General features: G+C 40.8%; 1 protein-coding gene across 1 annotated transcript; it reads left to right on the top strand.

Annotated features, from left to right (window-relative positions):
- Nucleotides 1–237: 237 nt before the first annotated feature.
- Nucleotides 238–15,200, top strand: LOC135496140 (uncharacterized). Its single transcript, XM_064785289.1, has 2 exons — nt 238–429; nt 8,198–15,200. The coding sequence occupies exon 2, from the start codon at nt 8,294–8,296 to the stop codon at nt 8,717–8,719; it is 426 nt and encodes a 141-aa protein (XP_064641359.1). The 5' UTR covers nt 238–429; nt 8,198–8,293; the 3' UTR covers nt 8,720–15,200.
- The last annotated feature ends 4,425 nt before the right edge of the window (nt 15,201–19,625 follow it).

Here is a 19,625-nt window from a genome sequence, read left to right as displayed (position 1 = left end):
TGAACTAGCAATAGGTGCAACTGCTATCAAATTACTTTCATTTGGTTACTCAAAACATCGCATGTAACTAAATGGGTTCGTTTAGGTTTCGCAAACAAGATCGAAAGTGTTTGGAGAAAAAGCGATCGCAGCTCAGGAGCCAATCGGAAAAGGCGCTGATGACTCATCATTGCTCGCCGCCGAGATGGAAGCAACGGAACAAGCCTGGTGATGTTTACGTAGAAGATGTGTCGGAGACGGCGTGAGACAGACTCGATTAGAGCGCCGAGCGTGCTGTGCGCCTCGGCAAAGCTGGTGACAGGATTAACTGAGGCTGTCGTCAATCTTGTTGTTCGTTAGGAATAGCGTTGATGCAACGAGTCGACTCGGATTCTACAGATTGGAGTAGTCTTTCATTACAAGTATTGGATGATCAAGGGCTTTTCATGAGTGAGTATAGTATTGATAGAGTGTTGCATTACGACTCTGTGACGATGCTAGCGAAAGACACTTGGCTAAGGATGCGTGCATAACAAAGCGGGATATTATTGCAGTGTTTATATTATTACGGGCCAAGTGTTACGCCTCATGCAGCATGCAGTGTTTGGCTGGCACAGTTTGGCGTATCAAAGGACATTTGTTTATATTCACGCTTTGATCCAAGATGTTTAGGCTACACGCTCTGGGTACCTTTTTTTCATCTTTTGTTATCCTACATAAAATGTAGAACCTGATGCATTAGTTTCCTATTGGGACGGTGTAGGTTCTCAGCGCCTAATCCTTATCACTAAAACACTTCCCCTGAAAGATGCCTGTGGAAATGTTTACAAGAAAAGCACATGTTACAGAAGTTGAGAAGGTACAGTTAACAACTGGTGGATCTTCTTATCTTAGCTTTTTTATATGAAGTACTCATTGTTAAACTATCACGCGGAGATCTATAGTTGGCTGGAGGTAACGTGGAGGGACGCTGACGCATAGTTGATTCAATTTCACGAGACTGATGTCTTTATTCTCATGATCAATAAGCTATACGAATGAGACGGAAATTTGGGTCAAGGGCCGAATCCGCAAGACGCGCAATGATGAGTCAATGCAGCCTTATATCACAAAGTGTTGTAAACGTGACGGACGAAAAATGACAGAAAATTGTATGGTAGAAGAATAATGTGGCTATGACAGCGATGATGTCTTCCTTCTAATCACTCGAAAGCATTCTATCTGCCTTCATTGAGCGATATTGTTCCATGCACTATTCTTGGGGTCGTTACTTGGCAATGTCTTATGGAAATCGATTGGTGGAGACAACCTGATGAAGAAGCATTGAATTTACCATTTCATAGAAAGAAACACAGCGTTACTGTGGTTACTACAGCAAATGGACAGAGAATACGTCTTTCGCTTGTCGAATATATTTTCAGATTTTAATAGAGTCATAATTATTCCACTCGTTGATACATGATAAGAAGCTTTTGGCAACCCAAACATAAAATATAGCAACTTTAATGACATCAATTCTTGTTTCTTGCCTACCTCACGATGTCACGATTTCTGTGTCACCTAATGCATCCACTACTATACCTCTAGCTCGCCATGCGACGCAAATGAATCAGCAATTACCCTTACTTCTCTGATGTGTAGGGTAATCATGTCTGAGGGTCGTGAGGGCACGTAGACACGGGAAATGGTAAGATGAATGTTACATGTACCTGGTTATCCCGCCGGAGGACCTTGGATAAAAACTACCTAATAGAGATACCATGCAACGTCAACATCAGGGCTCCGCGAGGTTGCGTTTAGTTCCATGGATCTGAGACAACCGTCCAGGGGATAATTATATGCAACGCATTTTGAGATGCACTTTATCATAGCAGTTGCAATCGCAATTTGGCAGCTTTCGATAAGATATGAGGCTATACAGGAGCGCATCAAGGATAAATAGGAATTCATCAGCCAGGCATTTATAAAAGAAGCTAACCAGCAAATAAAGATCAGGATGGTCGTAGCCTCAACCGTATCCGTGATAAAAGATTATCGTTTTACCCACCAGTTTCTGAAACTAAACCTTTGTAATAACGGCACTTATATGTGGCCTTGTGGCGGCATTGGCAACTTTTGCAGATGCGACCAGGTCATATGTTTTATTCTACGAAGTGTTCAGTCCCTGGCAGAGCGTCCAGACTAATCTGAATATTGGCCAGATATCCGAAGTACATGTACTCTAACTACTACCATGCGACCTTCCATTGGAAAATGTTTCAAGGAAATGTTGTATAAACATATCGATATCGGTTTGAACACTAACATGCATGAGTACATAAGATGATAATGCTGATGTTAACACTTGGTTGGTTTGAAGATCACAGTAAATATGACTTGTTTCGAGCAAGAACTCAACTACAAGATCTCAACTACGCACTAACCTATTGATTTTAGAATAGAATCGGTAACGTATCTATTTAGCGTCGCTATCAATCTGCCTCCTAAGGCGATGCTTTGTGAAATCAATTACTATGAACAAAGCAACTAAATCGTCCAATGGAACATAGCATATAACCACATGTATTAAAGATTCTATGAAGCTGCCAAAGGTATTATCAAATGACTTATGGAAGTCTCATTTCAAGTATCCAGTCCTTTCCAATTGATCCTCATCGTTAAGGTAGTTAATTGGATGTAACTAGTCCACTTTATAAACCATTTAAAGTAAAAGCATTTGACAAGATAACCTCGACGCAAGGTAAAGAAGCGTTACACATAGAAAGCGTATTCCGCTCGGCTATCTATCATCTAAGCTGCCAATGATAATGAAGAAGGATTTCTTTCCGCGGTATGCAAGGATCGGCTACATAGTATGAAGTGACACAGCAACCAGTAGATTGCTTCATAGGGGAAACGCAACAAGCAATAATTCGCATGAATGCCTGATGCGACAGATCTCCTAGAAAACTGTAGCCAGGATCATGTGACTATTTGCAGCAAGAAGCCTCAAGACTATGCTTTACCTGCAATGTCGGAGGCCATTCCACAAAAGATTGCTTTTGAAATCATGCTATAAGATTTTGTAGGACATTGGTTTCTAGACGATCTCGAGTTATTGCATAACATCACCACTCCCACATCATTTGTGAATACATTAGAGGTGTTGGATCGAGTCAAGGTACGAGGACAGTATGCCATCGGCTATCATTTCTGATTCAGTATCATATCTTTTTCTCCTTGGCAATAACTATAGGCTGGTGCCACAGAGCTGCGATTGTCATTTCCATTTTTAGAGTATGCCACCTTACATTCAGTTCCCTCCATGCTCCATTACAGATATATACACAATCCTATACATTCCACTCGCCTAATCCCCATGTCCCATTAAAAAGATTTCCAATTAATCTCTCCGCAACACTATTCAATCGTCAAACCCAATCCCCCCAAAGAACACAACCATACAATCGACAACAATTGAAAGTACTCCCAACCGTATCAACCTATTGAGAACGCTTGACGAAAAGATCTTCACGCGAGTTGAACTTGAATAGCCAACATGCATTTGGTCAAATGATTATGCTGTACAGCTTGCCGCAATGTGTATTCTATACAATTGAAATATGGCGTTTGACATCGCGGACAATGGAAAGAAAGAAGAGCTTATCCTCAGCATTGTTCTCTACCGCTATTACTTTGTGGGGAATGGTTTTTCCTGCAAAAGACTACGTTTTAGGCGTATGATAGCTGTGCAAAGCTTAATTCCGGTCTTCCATAGATGTTGACTGTCAGCAGAAAAGAAACATGCTGTATGACAATACCGGCAATACACTGATGTGATGGCAGGATTCAGTTCCCTTTTCAAAGTGTATCATGACAACAGCTCAATAGCTCACAGTTATTTGAAATATCAAAGTCACGAAGCGAACTTCTTTCGTGCTCAGAACAGTAAATAAATGGATGAAGCGATTCAATCCGTTGGCTGCCTGATCATCTTGGTAATGGCCCGATCAACAATACCTCAAATACGCTAAACCGACCACAGATCAAGAGAACATTATGAATGCATTCAGTATTCGTCCCTGGATGATAAATCACAGACCCGCCTACTCGGTCAAACGTATTCAGGTGTATCTGGACTGAGTCATATTACGCTTCCAGATAATCAGATTGCTCACCAGTGCAACGAGATACTCTAAAAAAGGACGTCATTGAAATATCTTTCAAAGGAAAGAGCTTGGTGCATTCTGTTAACGTAATCAAAGCTATTGTTACTTTTCATGACTATCACATCCTTAAATCAAGCAGCATTGGTTTGGTATAAGATTTAATGGCCCTACACGTAGCCATAATTACAAAGTTAGTCGGACACGTCTTCATTTATTCCGATTTATTTTTCCAAACTCAGTTCTCTCAAAAGAGCTGTAGAGCCGACTCGTACATTAAGAATAACATGCTCCATCTCAGGCTAGCTTCCCTTTATATAAAACTCAGGATGAATCAGGGTCAAATTAAGCAATGAATATTTAAGCCATTGACGTTACACATTTTGATATCTGCTTACACGTATAACAGGTTCTGACAATTCAAGTGCTTCTATGAATACACCATTAGCATTAGGCTCTTAACGAAAGTGGACAAAATAGCGGACAGTATCTTTAAACGATATATGTATATAAGGTTATAATGCTCAGTGAGCAATTTCAGATGCAAGCTTTGCATACCGTATACAGAAACCATGTAGTTAAACCACTTTCACCCAATAGTTAACCTGCGTTGATTTACCTACCAAGTAATTAACAACTGGTAGAACGATATCATTCGATGCTGAAAACTGGCGATCACACAGAAGGTGCCAAGACGGAGACATCAAATGTATGATGACTTAAAAGATATACCGAACAGTCTATAATTGTTTTGTTGGTTCGTTCAAAAGGTCGCGTTATAAGATCCTTGATGCCAACATCGGCCATGGGCTACATTCAATTAATCAAATGTCACTGGCATCACATGAGTCAAGGAAACCCTAGCCAGCTAACTCTTAGTCTTTTGGTAATGCCACGCCAGTGTTTCAGGCACAAAGTTCTCTTTTTGCCTTGATTATAAATGTCAACGTTGCATTTCGCAAGCAAAGGGTGATATTGAAACCCGTTCTTCACAAGCATTCGCCTCAGAGAGGAAATTCGCACACGGTTTAATTTTTTTGTCCTCTCTCGGAATGGACGTCATGTTAGCCTATCCTTCGTAATGCATGTAAGACTCCCAGCAGCACTGGACGGAGTCAAGCATAAAGCCTTACAGCCGCATATACGCCGAGGATAAGTTGACCTTTCGAGACGTCGACTGCCCGGAAGATGACGATCACAAGAGCCAGCAGCAAAGGATATGGCCTTTGTCATTATGTCAATACATCAGCGGCGAAGTGTTGTTGGTCAGTCTGTCTACATAAACCTGCTATTGGCAAGCACACATCTGGGCACTGCATGGAGAATAATGAGACTTCCAATGAGTGATCCATGGCTTAGATCGTATCAGGCAAAACGGTGCCAGGTTATGACACCAGCAAGCTCCTCTCTGACAGCGTTCAACACACATATGCAGTACTCCCCTGCCAGCATTGGTATATCCTTGTTATTTTAGAATTGCCACAGTAATGACAGTATTTATTGAAGATAATATCCCTATATAATGATATTGTTTGATTCTCGATAATTCACCTCATCTTGTCTTTGAACTTCAGAATCAAAGGGTTTATCCAGGTTTCGAGTTGATCTGAGGGCCACACGTGGGACGTGACGCTCTATAAATGCAGTGACCTTTAGTTACTGTCCAGCATATTCACCATTGTGCCATCCTTCGACTGGATTATAGGAAGTCGAAGAATAAAGGTATACAACAGATATTATTCATGCATTTCTTGCTGTAATGCATCTGATAAGGAGGAACGGCAGGATGTCCACCTTGCAACTTATGTCGGGTTCGTCTCCATACATAACTGTGCAGTCATCCCTCCAGTTCATCGCGACAAGTCAACGTATAACAAAAGAAAAGTTTTTTCCTGTACTGAATGCTCCACCATTTCAATAAATTTGAGATAACTACAAAGCTAATGTCATCCTTGCGTGAAACACAACACCGAGAATCCTCTTCTTCTCCGATTGACATTTCTCGTCAACTTAATTTAGTTGAAATTCGCTTGAGGCTACTAATGTCGGTTTCTTTCAGGCGTTAGCTGATATTGACAAGTTATCTTACAGTGAGATACGGCAAATCTGGGTAGTTTTCACTGCAGCTAACCTGCAAGCAGCCACTACCTGTGCTGGATGACATTATCAAGAAGATATGTTTACACCGCTTCTTTTGCATAAAGCATCACCACGAACGCTGACTGCACGGATGAGAACGCAATGCACCCTGTAATTGTACGGCATTGGCTGTCCTCGTCCCACGCAAGGATGGAGATAACATCTTCTGAATCTTCTAATTCCTAATTACAGCCACCTAGCCGTTGGCTATTCAACCTATTTACTTTCCAATTTGTGAGCGGTAACTGCCCCCACCGTGTATTTGGTTCAATTCCCTCGAGTTAGCATTTTCTCTTAGCAGAGCAATCACACAGCAAAATGTCTTCAGAGCTGTGGGTGAAGGAGGCAAATGTGGAAACTGCAGTCTATTTTACCTTTACTAATACGTAGAGTATGAACTGTTGAAAAACCTTACAACCTGCTTCCACATAATACCTACTCAGGTGTGGCAATGCTTGCTAATCTGCAAAAACTGTCCCACAATGAATATATTGATTGGTAGCAAACGGTACCTGTGGCTCTTGCAAATGCCAGCTGACTCAGTGAGGTGGTTACAGCTGTTTCTATCTGCTATTTGCCTTTCGTTTTGCTTATTCTGTCTAACTACCTCTGGGCAACCAGTTGGTGTCTGGAACTGGCTCTCCTATCCAACCTTTTTTTTGGGTGATTTTCGAACTAACAAGCCCCGAGTCACAGGTTGACATCTCATCATTCCAACCACCGACCGGAAAGAGCCGGGTAACGGAATGCAGGGCCGTTTTGGCAGCCTAATAGGCAAGTGGTACATGAGAATGTGGATGTCGAATGATATTGATAATGACTGTAGCATTCCCCTAAGCTCTGCTTTCTCCTATCGCACGTTGGTCCAAAGTATATACTTGTAAGATGGTCCGGGTGTACTAGAGAGGATAGTAGATAGTACATGTATACATAAACCACAGAGAAGTGGTTAAGAATGACTGCGAGTCCAGTTAGAGATGGGCATGAATGGTCTCCTCTGCCAAGAGCACTAATGCACTACTGGTCCGATCATGTTTTATTCAAACCTGTCATGATCATCGGACTGGACAAGCTCCTCATACCATTCAATAAGCTTAATCCAACATTTGCGTCGCTTTATGTCACGGTTAGGTTAACCAATTGATTTACAAGTATTTACCTATCAATAACAAGTGCAGATAGCGTTCTACACGCCTGGTGGCCTCGGGAAATCCAATACATTCACCAGGTTTATCTTACAACAAGCGCTTTCCGATACTTCTACTGCATTCACGTTCATCATTTCTCCAAGAGGCCATGCTAGCCAGTAAATTGAGTTGGATTCACCTCTTTGGTTTCAAATAGGTTCTGGTCTCAACTTCCTATCTCATTGGCAATACAACCCTGCACATTGGTGAATCGATGACGGCTTTGAAATCGCCTGTACTTGAGCACATAGCATTGCTTAAGTAGCAGGTTATCACATCAGACATCGCATGGACGGTTACTTTAACCCAGGAGCTCCGAGATGAAATGACCTTCCTGCATGGTCCAGGAAATAACCTGACCTGGACCATTATCTTACAGATGTATGGTACAAAATGACTAGGGCAACTTCATTGACCTCTATGGGACCTTTCTATTGATTTGCCTTACAAACTATTCTCATCAATATTGTATTGATGTCCTCGAGTCGCTGAATGCGACTCACTGAAGTACCTCGATGAAACTGGGGGCAAAACACAGCATGATATTACTCTATTACTTCACGAATGTTATCCATGTCGAGGTATCTAAAAGAGACTTAGGAAGTAAACAATGACTTGGAAAATGATGTTTTCTGTGTATTCTCTCCCTCAATGTTGTACTACTCTGTTTTGTTCTATGTATTTGCATCAGCCTCACCATCTCCATTATGCAATCCGTGTATTAGCATACTTCTCCCTTCATTCCAGGTCCGATGGCTCTGTGACAGTTGCCCTAGCTAAAGACACATCGATTGTATATTCCAAGGTACCGAGCTGATAAGGACAACAAAAGACTCAATCAAGATGGTGCAGCTTTTCTATTACGAGCATCGCGGAAAGGCTTGTAAAAAGCTACTGAACTATGATGGCTATCCGAATAAAGTATTATTATATCCGTACGAGGGTTGGGCTCAACCTGCTATGTTGACCTACTGGGTTATAAAGACCACTTGGTGGAGTAGGTCCACATGTAGGATTGTTGAGGTTTGTGGATCAAAAAAGACAAATGCAACAGCGAAAATGTGTGAGAAAGGTAACGGACATTTGTACATAAAAGGCAAATTCAAAGGATCTAAGGAGCCTGATTTCATGCTGTATTTAACATCAAATGTCTCCAACCAAGACTTTTACCAGGGTTACTGTATGACGGGGACTTTAGAGAGAGGGGACAAGAAAAGGGGACAGATGCAGATGACGCATTTCGCTATGATAAAGAGGAAGGGTTACTGACTAGATGAGTGACCTCCTACATATGTGTTCATTGACAGTTTCTTCAAGGTCCGTGCCAACCACTGGAGGTGGCTGACTGAGCCACCAAATCGAGTTACATGTGATGTGTAACTCGAGTTACATGTATATGTGTACCTCGATCGGCTGATTTTGTGTAGCGCTGTTTCATCATGATTGCTTTATAAGGAAAGTCCAGCTAATTACTTGTTGTAAACGCCAGTGTTTCCATCGCTACGATGTTAGTAACATTGCTGAATGTCTTTATGGAATTTCAACTTGAGATAACATCTACGCCTGATGTAACATCAAAAGACGTGTCGAGCCTCCAACTGTTTTACCGCAAATAAGCGTTTTATTGTTTGTACTTGATCATAAGTGGTGCATTCAACTTTCATCAACTGGGATTACACGAAGGATACGATTAGTTCCATTGGCATCCTCGTCACATGTAACATAGATTGTGAGTGCGATACATTTCATCACCCACGTCATCTACTCCGACCAGCAGTCTCCAAACCACTTAGGGTCCTCCTTCAGAGTACGCCGCGTCCAACAGTTCTAAGCGAATTCTCATCGTGGTGTGTTTGTCAACCTGTTCAGGCGGGATATCGTTATGATATGAGATCTCATTGCTACTACTAGTGTTTTCTGAGGGTAAACGAGTCCAAACATAAAACGAATTGGGCGTTTTCAAACAAGGGACCACGAGAGTAATGAAAATCGTATTCCGGATCAAATTTGGAAAAAATATGATGGTTTGTGATCAACTGCTTACATCGCTAGCTGAAGTGGCTGAGACAAATCAACAGATACTCCAGGATTAGAAAGACAACATATTGTACTGGGGTTGTCACAACACAATGTTGTAAACAGATCGTGGGAAATGATACACGGATGGAATATGGGAATGATCTTACGGTGAGCGTTTACCACCAGCACCTCTCGTTAATGCAATCAAGCAATCAGGATGCAAAGATTTCGGTTCACAAAACATCAATAATGCTTATAAGATAAAACGACAAAATGTGATATGCTTCAATGAAACAGGCTGTGCAGGTGTTAGGCTAGAAACCATCCATCTGAAGGCATTATCAGCATTCCCGGCGGCAATCGAGGAATTCTGAGTTCCTACAGAAAGAAACTAGAGTATGATATCATTATCTTGGCGAGAACGATGAATCAACAAGATACAACAGATAAAGCAGTCCTCCTTACGGATTCATTGTTCATTATCCATTAGTAAAATCAACCATGCTTTGTTTAATGATTTTGAATGACAGTTGTAATTTGCCAAAATTGCATAACGGTATGTTGATATTTTGTTACGTGTATATAATCCTGACTGTATATTTATGATCATGTATGTGTTGTGTTAATTGTTACGATGTGTCGCTCATAAAATGGGTCTGGCTGTGGATTGACAGTAATAACCGGTTAGAATGGCAAACTTATGCTGTGGATCAATCGAAGGATAAGGTTACGTAGTATAAAACTAGTATTCGTCGATACACCTGATGCTTTATGATACACATTCAACTGAAATAACTGATTGATAAAAAGCAGTTATTTTTCACATCGGGTGTGCAACCTGTATCGAAATGATGCTCTAACAGTGTCAATTCCATTTAGTTACAATTGTCTCTCCCTCTAAATATATTTGAACACATTCAACCACAAAAAAACATCTCGTCTAAACATTATGCCAACCACCGTCGATCTTCCTCACAAATGGTTACGATAGGCAAACTATGCTCGACTCTTGTGATTCTACTCTAGAAACTCTTCAAAGTAAAGCTCAGATTAGAACCCACTATCGATTGAGATACAGAGCAGCTATGTTCTTGACAAGTAAATCCGAAACCGCAGTCGGAAATGTCTAACTATTGATGGGAGATTTAAGACTTTAAACAACTGGATTGAAAAAAGGATATTTAGCTGTTCCGCTGCTGTTCACCCTCTTAGCGACCATGGAGTATTTCCCTAGTGTAACTGAGACTGTATTTATATCACTCTTGACGTGATTATGGGCCGTCAAATGCGTCCTGACCGAAATATTAAAACGGTGAGAGCGAAAAACTGGTATAGGCATGCCAGAGAAGTGGTGACGATAAACAAGATATGCTGTTCAATTATTCGCCGATATTTGACTCGCTGGGAGCAGGTCAGGCAAGGTATGAATATCAAATCTATCAAACTCAGTGGTCCAGGTACTCATAGCCAGAAGTTTATGATTTCAACTTTTCGGGAAATATGATGTCTAAATAGCTCTCTAGAAGGTGTATGAAGGAAGATCAAGCTATCGAATCATTTAAGCCAACGTCCTTCTCATTACGTTATGATGCTTTCATAAAAACTTTCCTCTTGCGAATGAGCAGCAGCGGTGAGATTGTTGACAACCGACGAATTAAGGGGTTAACACATGTATTGTAAGCAGAGTCAGTACATAAGGCATCGCCAGCTTCCCGCCGACACCATAAACTATTCATAACCACTCCATGGTTTGTAATAATCAAGAGGCAAGCTGACTATTGACATCTCCGAGCACTTGTGAGGAAGAAACTGGCGAGAAACCTCGACAGAATTCCAATATCACACATTCCATAAGAAAAGACTGGGCGATTAGTGATCAGTAGAAAGAAGCTGTTATCACCCCTGGGTTGGTTATGCTCAAGGGATTTAAAGGGAGTATGGTTGGCATTTTACAACGTCTGGGTATAGCATGATAAGGACGTACAGTGTAACTTGTTAGTTCTCAATGCAACAAGTGGTGTGTGGTTAGTTACTATATACTGATGTTGATTGAATGGTTGGTAGCCGCATTCTGCATACTCAGCGTGATTTAATCAGCCAACGAAGCAATGAAAACAAACCATTGTTTATCTGACTTTGATCAAAATGGAAAAACGTCAAAAATTAACTGAGATATAAAACACTCTTGAACGTCAGCAGTTCTTACTCTACGCGCGCATTTAGTGTCCGTATCGGTCAATATGGACCTAATTTTACATGATTTACTCCACTTGGTCATTGAGTGAAGCAATCGAATTCGGTCCCTGTAAGAGTTGGTTTATAATGAGTTCTGTGATATGAACAGCCTTCAATTCTCCCGCTAGAGTAGCCGCTGCAGATAGCTCGATAGGATCTGACATGCATGATCTCAAGCCAGGGTGCGAGATCGATCACAGTCGGGGGTTTGCATTATGGAGTGATGATTGTTCGTAATCGTGGCATGGGTTGTGCGATCGAACGGCATTACCATATCTAAAAATTGACCACCGTCATCTTTTTCGTATCAGGTTTACCACGATTCCATCCAAGTAACTAATCCACACACTGCATGTCAAGAACGAAATGAACAGTTGCTGTGGAGTTCTGTCATTTACCATTAATTCGCATTTAAAGCATCAACATATTGAAACAAGCTATCACTCTTGTTAAAAAAAGAAGTACAGTTTTTTAGATAAGAGAATCCGGCAAATACCACTTTTTATTGGTCTGCCTCCAATGCATTTTGAAGTGCGCCTTGGTTGAGTCAATAGTGTACGAAAAATAGATTGCTCTCAGCATCTCCAAATATGCGATTCATTGTCAACAATTGGATGGTGTCTTTCTACATGTTTCTACATTATGTTCAATAGTTTGTCTACGCTCTACAACGAGCATTGCCGCTTGAAATTTCACATTAACAAGCTCTTCAATTTGAAGAGTAGCATTCGAGTAAATAGAAGTGATGACGTTTGCTTTTTTGGTATTGACAAAGCTCGTCTGCGTGTAGACATAGTAGCTGAGAGAAAGCAAAGAAACATTCAACAGTTTGATAAGAGTTACATAAAAAAGCTTCGGGGAGAAGGCGGAGAAATGACGTTACTGTTATTAAAGTTTGCAAACACTGTGCTTCCAGTTGAGGCAAAGGTGGAACTTAATGTCTTTGAGCGCCTGTTTGTGAGCTTCAATGACCGATTCCCCCATCCGAGATCGTCCCGAAGCATAACCACAACAAGTGTAGACGCCTTCTTGGTTGTATAATGCTTAATTTACAAGGTGCTTTAGAGATTTACGCATCCTTATTTTCCCTAATACGAAGGAACAGCATAATATACGCCACTACTGTAGCATGGTAGATACGCCATACAAATTAACTTCAATTAACTAATGTATTTCAGTTTGAATCTATCACGATCCTCCATAATGCAAGGACTTCCTAGTCACTTACTCTATCTCGCTCACAAGACATTGACTTAATTTTATGTTCTTTTCTCCAATGCGATGCATGCAATGCTCATTTGGTTTAACTTGATAAGGATAAAATGGTTTTCTTGCACATCAGATTTCGACTTGATGTAAATGTATTAGCTTTCGGTGTTTTTGCAAGAAAATCTATTTCGTCAAAATGTTTTCGTGGTTTTATCATAAAATGAATATTCCTAAATCCTAGATAATTACTCTAAAACTGCACAAGGTTCATCAATGTAACCACGGCAAGATAAGTGTTAGGCATTGTCTCGTCGACGGGACGCGTACTAGTTGAAACTAAACAGTTTCATGAAACACACCGGGTGAGCCGTGATATCGTGAGAACTCTTCTTTATTTGACATAAAATCCAGTTTCTTCGTCCTGTTGATAATTACTCTATATAAATATCAACAATATCAACAATGCATGATATAGAAACAAATCAGTTACTGGGTATGATGACACAGGCAACCAATTCATATAACAGTAATCCTTCCAAATACCAAATCGCCTCATTCCATATTTAAGAATCCACACCAACAAACTTCCAATAAACATGTATTAAATTTCAGTTTGTTGCAAACACAGCGAGATTACATGCCTACTGTTCCATCAGTGATTCGCCTGATCCACTTAAGGACACAATAATAACTGCCTGAGAAATATGACAGCCTTAAGTAGCCCTCCGTCACTGTTTCAATATTGCAGAATGAAGCACGAGGCTTGTAATCTGGATTGAATTGCATTCGATCCTATAATCGAAACTGTTCGGCTGATCGGATTCTGAGATTCTTCACGGTGGAACTATCTCATTTGTTTACTGACTCAATCAATGATCTTCTTCGCAGCGGGTTGAGGGTTTGCTTGCATCACGTTCCCACAAGCAGGGCAGTTAGAAGATAGCTCATTCAGTAAAGGTAACGTGGGCTTACAAGCTTCTAATCCTATCGTCCTTCTACCCGATTCACCACATAGAAATTACAGGAACTGCAGCAGTTGTCATCTGAGACCCTAACTCGTAACCATTTAACACAGTTCCCAATTTCTGTCCCAGATTGTAACACGTAATGGTCGTTCCCATAAATCTGCTGTTGGTCTAATTATCATTTTGCCATATTTTTTTCCGACCACTCACACTGTGCAATTATGACATGCAGCGTTGTCACAGTTTTTAAAGAGAACTGAAGGAACAACATTGTGAATGGCAGTCACATCCTCTCCTAATCCATGCTGAGCTATCAATTATCTGTTATGAGAGTTGACGAATAAATCCTCCATTCCTCCTGGCAGCCTGAAATAATGACGGATTAGGTTTCCGTCTCTGGTTTGACCTGATATAATTGTCTCTACATGTAAATGGGTGATAGTCTTTTAGCACTAAGCAGCAGCAGAATCTGACAAGAAGACAAGTCTGGTTTTTTGGAAGAAATTGCCAAATACATTTGTTTGTCAAAAACATATATGTTATGAATGTATTGCTAAAGGAACGAGTGGCTCATCTTTAAATTGTGATTCTTGAACTACTTAGTATATGTGTCTACATGAAGCACGTGATGGTAAATGTAACTGAGCTCAAAACAAACATATTCAGTATTCAAAATGTAAACAGTTAAGAATATAGTTAGCCGTTTTGTTTATAAAGGCTTGTTTCGAACTTGATATTCTATGGTCTTGTTGTTGAAAGATGTGTGTGCCTTCTTTATCTTTGGGTCGGCTGTAGGCCCATTACGAAAAGGGCCGCAAACGTATGTTGCTGTTGAAGTCGTGTGGTTTCGCTATAGTTTCAGTTAAGGTATATTTTCGTTATGGTATAGCCGATGTATCCAGAGTGGTCGAAGATATATCAATATGTATGGGATGATTAATTAAGACATTTTCTCACTGCTGTTAGACATTCAGTCATTAAGTCAAACGGTTACGGGACGATTTGACCAGAGAGCCTGACAAGCTGCCCAATGCATTGAAGTGTACCCCCTTGCATCATAAGTGTCAGACAGGTAAAGGTAGTGCATTTATTGCATGTAGGCATGTTTCAGGCTTCTAGTATCAGTGCCGCCTAACATGTTTTCGGTCTGCCCAAGGTGTCCACCACTGAAGGGCGCTTCAAGCTGTGAACCAACTGCTATTATTCATGCTTTGCTACTTGTTTGTAAATTCCTTTCTTTCTTTACCATGTCGACATTCCAAGTTTCGTGGAAACTAGTACGAAATATATTATGTAATAAAAGAAAATGACTAAAACTTAAAGTGCATTGTTTATTTTCTGCATGTAAGTATACGATTGTTTGTGTTTTTACTGTTTCAAGGGGTACCATTCATTCAATGCCTATATGTCAACAGGCAACGCGATATCCGTGGTCGAATTGCCAGGACGTTCTCATTCTCGATCAAATCTTAGCCTTACTATCATGTTTCACACTCGTAATAGTTATATTCCATGGACCTCCAGTAAGCCAGTAGCAAGACATAAAAACACATGATCGAACATCTTGATTTATCATCCTCGTCAGTATTGTATCCCAAATTGATGTGTCACCCTCGACCATTCCAAGATGAATACACCAAGTGAGCTGGAGGGTAATGAATTATTTATGAACAATACCGTTATCCATTTCACAGCATTGCTAGTCAGACATGATCCGACTCCCAAACTACTAATCACCCAGGCCAGGCCAGCTGAATCGTACCCACAGCCAGAAAAGTGGCCAAACGAGCTCGAAAGTTGCCAGGGTCACTGGTATCCAAGGTCAAAACTTCCATAACGGTCATATGAGACACAAAGCTCTTGCAACCTTCCACTCACTATGTGCAAAGAATAGGGCTGATGCAACACTCATCGAAATACAAACAAAATATGAACCTTGACAAAAGTTGGTAACAAAATCTGTTTGACATATCTATACATTTTGTACTTAACAGAAAAGTGTAAATGAAAGAAGCTAGTCCTTACACAGTCTAAATCTGGAGCGGGTGATCCATTACTCTAAGTTCATCATGATGATTTATAGCAAATTGCTGAATGTTCTCAACAGGAAACAATCAAACCGATTTGAATAAAATCGATGCTGGGAAGTGAAGTGAGATGCAATACGAGTTTCTTTGAGACAGCTGTGATAAGTTGCAGAGGGCGAGGAAGGTCGAAGCCATCAATTAAAAGTGGAGGATGACGATATCAACGGGTTCCACTGTGGGCCATTTAAAAATAAGCAATCTTGAAGTAGATTAAAGAACTATAAAACTTTAAGAACGTGTATATCAACGAGGATAGATTTGTTACATTAAAATAGCCCGTAGGGCGGATATGATTAAGAACACTGCTGATGCATAAGGTGCCAAAAGTAGACGACGCGTGTAGATTGTAATGGTACAATATTTGGTTGTGTGGAAAGAGCTTATGTGATTATATCAATAAGGCACATTCGTTTAACCACCTTCAAACAATCCTTAGTATGTGTTGAGAAATTAACTACGAAACTAATGATTATTTCATTTCAAATGTTCATTTTGATCTATAAATTTCCCTTGCTTTGTATTTGCCAGACATCCGAGATCGTGCGATGGCTTTTGTATTGAAAGGGAAATCAGTAAACGTTCACCTCATGACCCTTACATCCACTGACAACAGACCATCGCCGATCCCAGCCCCACCGAGAAACCATCTTAGCCTCTGCCTAGGGTAAGACCGTTAAGTAAACTCTGATAGCATTTCGCTCCCGCTCGGAGCAACGATATCACATTTCGATTAGATCTTCAGTCACGATTAGTCCACCAAGCATCCATCTATAAACGCGGTTGCAATGAACATATCCGACAGTAGATGTCCTTAATATCAGGATACTAGCGCTTTTGTTTAATTTGCTCAGCTAATAGTAATCATGCATTCATTGGCGATCGCTGAAGGGTATTTGGGTGATTGCTTCGCCCTGTGTCTCTGTGTACCCGCGTGCTTATTACCACCGCCAATCGAATGATGCACGATAGGATATCCATGCGCAATGGTCGTACTGAGGATCCCTCACCACTGACAACCGATAAGATGGATGACAAGGACGTTAGTACTAATGAACGCTACTGTTTCAATGGTTGCCGGCATCCAATTTTTAACCCGTTATTTCCTGGAACTCAATCGGTGTGGTTCTTTCATGCAAGGTCAATCGAGAAAGAGGACGTTTATGATGATAACGACCAATGATGACATATTACCATCTTCTCTTTCGTTTATTGACTTGTGCTTTCGTTTTTTCTGCATTTGCGCGCCTGTGGCATTTCAAATCGAGACACCAATCCAACTCATATTTATTATTTTGATGGCGTATTCAGTACACTTCACGAACCCGGACATGATGCTCGGCTTGCTAAACCTTCAGCAGACATTACAGCGTCAAATCATTGTCCTTTGCCTACAACGGTCCCAGTCTCGACTAGTCAAGTCAACGCAACACAGATCCTGACCTAAAACATTCGATCATGTATTCTACCGGCCAAAGACCATTAAGATGGCGGCATCGATAATGGCAATCTTTGTGGATGTTAACCGTCCCACCTCGGCCGTATGCAAGTGATCGTCTGCCTCGCTAATTTACGGCGGGTAATCTGGCCGCTCTGGTACCATAAATCTTGATCGGTTACCGTTTGCGCTCAACAGGGATGCAGTCGAGACGAATTCGGGATGTTACGAGATCGAAGACGTAAACAGCCTTGTTTTTTTATTCTACATTCGCCGCAATGGCCGTAATAAGTATTCTACCGTGTCGCTGCTCATAAATCGTGATCGGATAGGACCCGGCCCGGCTGGGATAAGGGCAGGCAATCTCCTGACTTACAAAACATCACAGCTAAGTTAGTAACTCAAACTGATGTCTGTGAATAATCTGGCGGACGTGGCCCATAAATCTTGATTTTAACGAAACTGGCCTAAACAGGAGTTGATAAGGTGGATATTCGGCGATTAAGAAATGCTAATCTAGCAAGCTAACCTATTGTCAATAGCTTGACTTAGTTTACGATGATCGTAGCTTATCGAGGCTAACAGACCAAGGAACCGAGGCAGGTCATTTCTCTCTATCGGTGTCGTGGATTAAACAGATTTTGTTGCAGGAAGGAGGTAGACCACAGACTACAGTGAGCTTTTTCTCGTTTATTTCAAATTTCTTTTGGAAGAATGAAGGATACTGGTGCCAATTTCTCAAAACAGCAATCTGCATAGACCAGTAGACTTCCTTGCATTCTAACAGGAAGAGACACGCCGATGTTCAGGCCATATCAAGCATGACTGTGCTATTATGATGGATTCCAGACATGATAAAAAGGAGCAACAATTCTTGTTTTTGCAAATTGATTTCATCCAAATCTTTCCTCGCCAAATATGATGATTGGAAGTCACATCCCGACCAAATCCTGCAACACGTTTTATAAATAGGATTCAATTTCGATTATCCTGAGTGCACGCTGTAGCAATCTTTCCTTAAACATATTGGAATTTGACAAATTGAATGCAATCACCTTGCCAAGTTTGAGTGGTCCTGTTCATTGACTTTTCACTAATTTTCGTGATATGAGTGCATCACGCACATGAATATATATTCTCAGCTAATTCAAAGTCAAAGGAAATGCGATTTGACTGAACTATATACCTTTGACTTGATAAGGCAAACGATTCGATTGCTTCACAAGAATATGGTTCAATGTCAGCCCAGTCTTTTTTACGTTCAGTCTTTCAAAAAAGTTCACGTGTAAGACATGCGTGATTTGTTTGAACGATAGACCAATGATGTCCCACAAAACATCATATACTTTGAAACAGGAGTGAGCGATCGGAGCCCAGGTAACAACACATACTCAAGACACGACATCTTGAACGCTAGCTCTTTATCAGCCACCTCAGGGAATTTTCAGCCACCTTTCAGGACTTCTGTTGCATTGCGAATGCGTGAGGTAAACTTTACAGCGCTTGTCAAGATGTTTAGAACAGACTCTGAACTATGACATCGAATCATTGACTGAAGAAACCAGAGGTGTCCGCAGCTCCATTATAATGATTAGATTCACTTCTTTCAATAACCTTTTAATGAAATTAAATAGCACGGGTGAATTACTTCGGCTGAGATCTTACTAAGAATATCATCACGATCATGAAAGAGGTTTTTCGATCATCACTGGAAAGGTTTTTCGTTGGAAACAGAACTTCATTGTGTACCATTTTCACTGAAGACGATTACGAATCAGAGGATGTTCAGAAAAAGAAAAAGAAAATATCCGCTGCACGTTTTGAAATATTTCGGTTCAGATTTCAAAAATACCAATTTTAGTTTGAACTCTCCTCGGCCTTCTCCACAAAGGTGGATATCCCTCGAATGTCGCTAAAATCGCAGTGTGGTTCATCTCGCTGTTAGGTAATTATACCTATGATATATAGGATTATGAATATGTAACTATGGCCGTGTGTATCTCACGTTGAGATGTCTTTTTCACAAAATGAGACGAAATCCCTGATTAGAATTAAACAGATTCGATACAAAATACTGTTCTCTTCTCAAACAAGCCACACTGACTTCCATCCAAGCATTCTAGATCATTAGCCAATCAGTATTTGCCCGATAAAAATACTGAGGCCATTCGTATTCATGGAGGCGAAAGACGGGAGACTAATGTCCTGGAAAATCAGACGGTGCA

This window comes from Lineus longissimus, chromosome 1, assembly GCF_910592395.1.
Source record: "Lineus longissimus chromosome 1, tnLinLong1.2, whole genome shotgun sequence".
Lineage (NCBI taxonomy): Eukaryota > Metazoa > Nemertea > Pilidiophora > Heteronemertea > Lineidae > Lineus > Lineus longissimus.
The sequence above is the reverse complement of the archived record's forward strand: the minus strand, read 5'-3'. Positions and strand labels throughout refer to the sequence as shown.

Coding starts and splice junctions, on each gene's coding strand:
- LOC135496140 (XM_064785289.1), top strand. CDS start 8,294: ATGGTGCAGCTTTTCTATTACGAGCATCGCGGAAAGGCTTGTAAAAAG.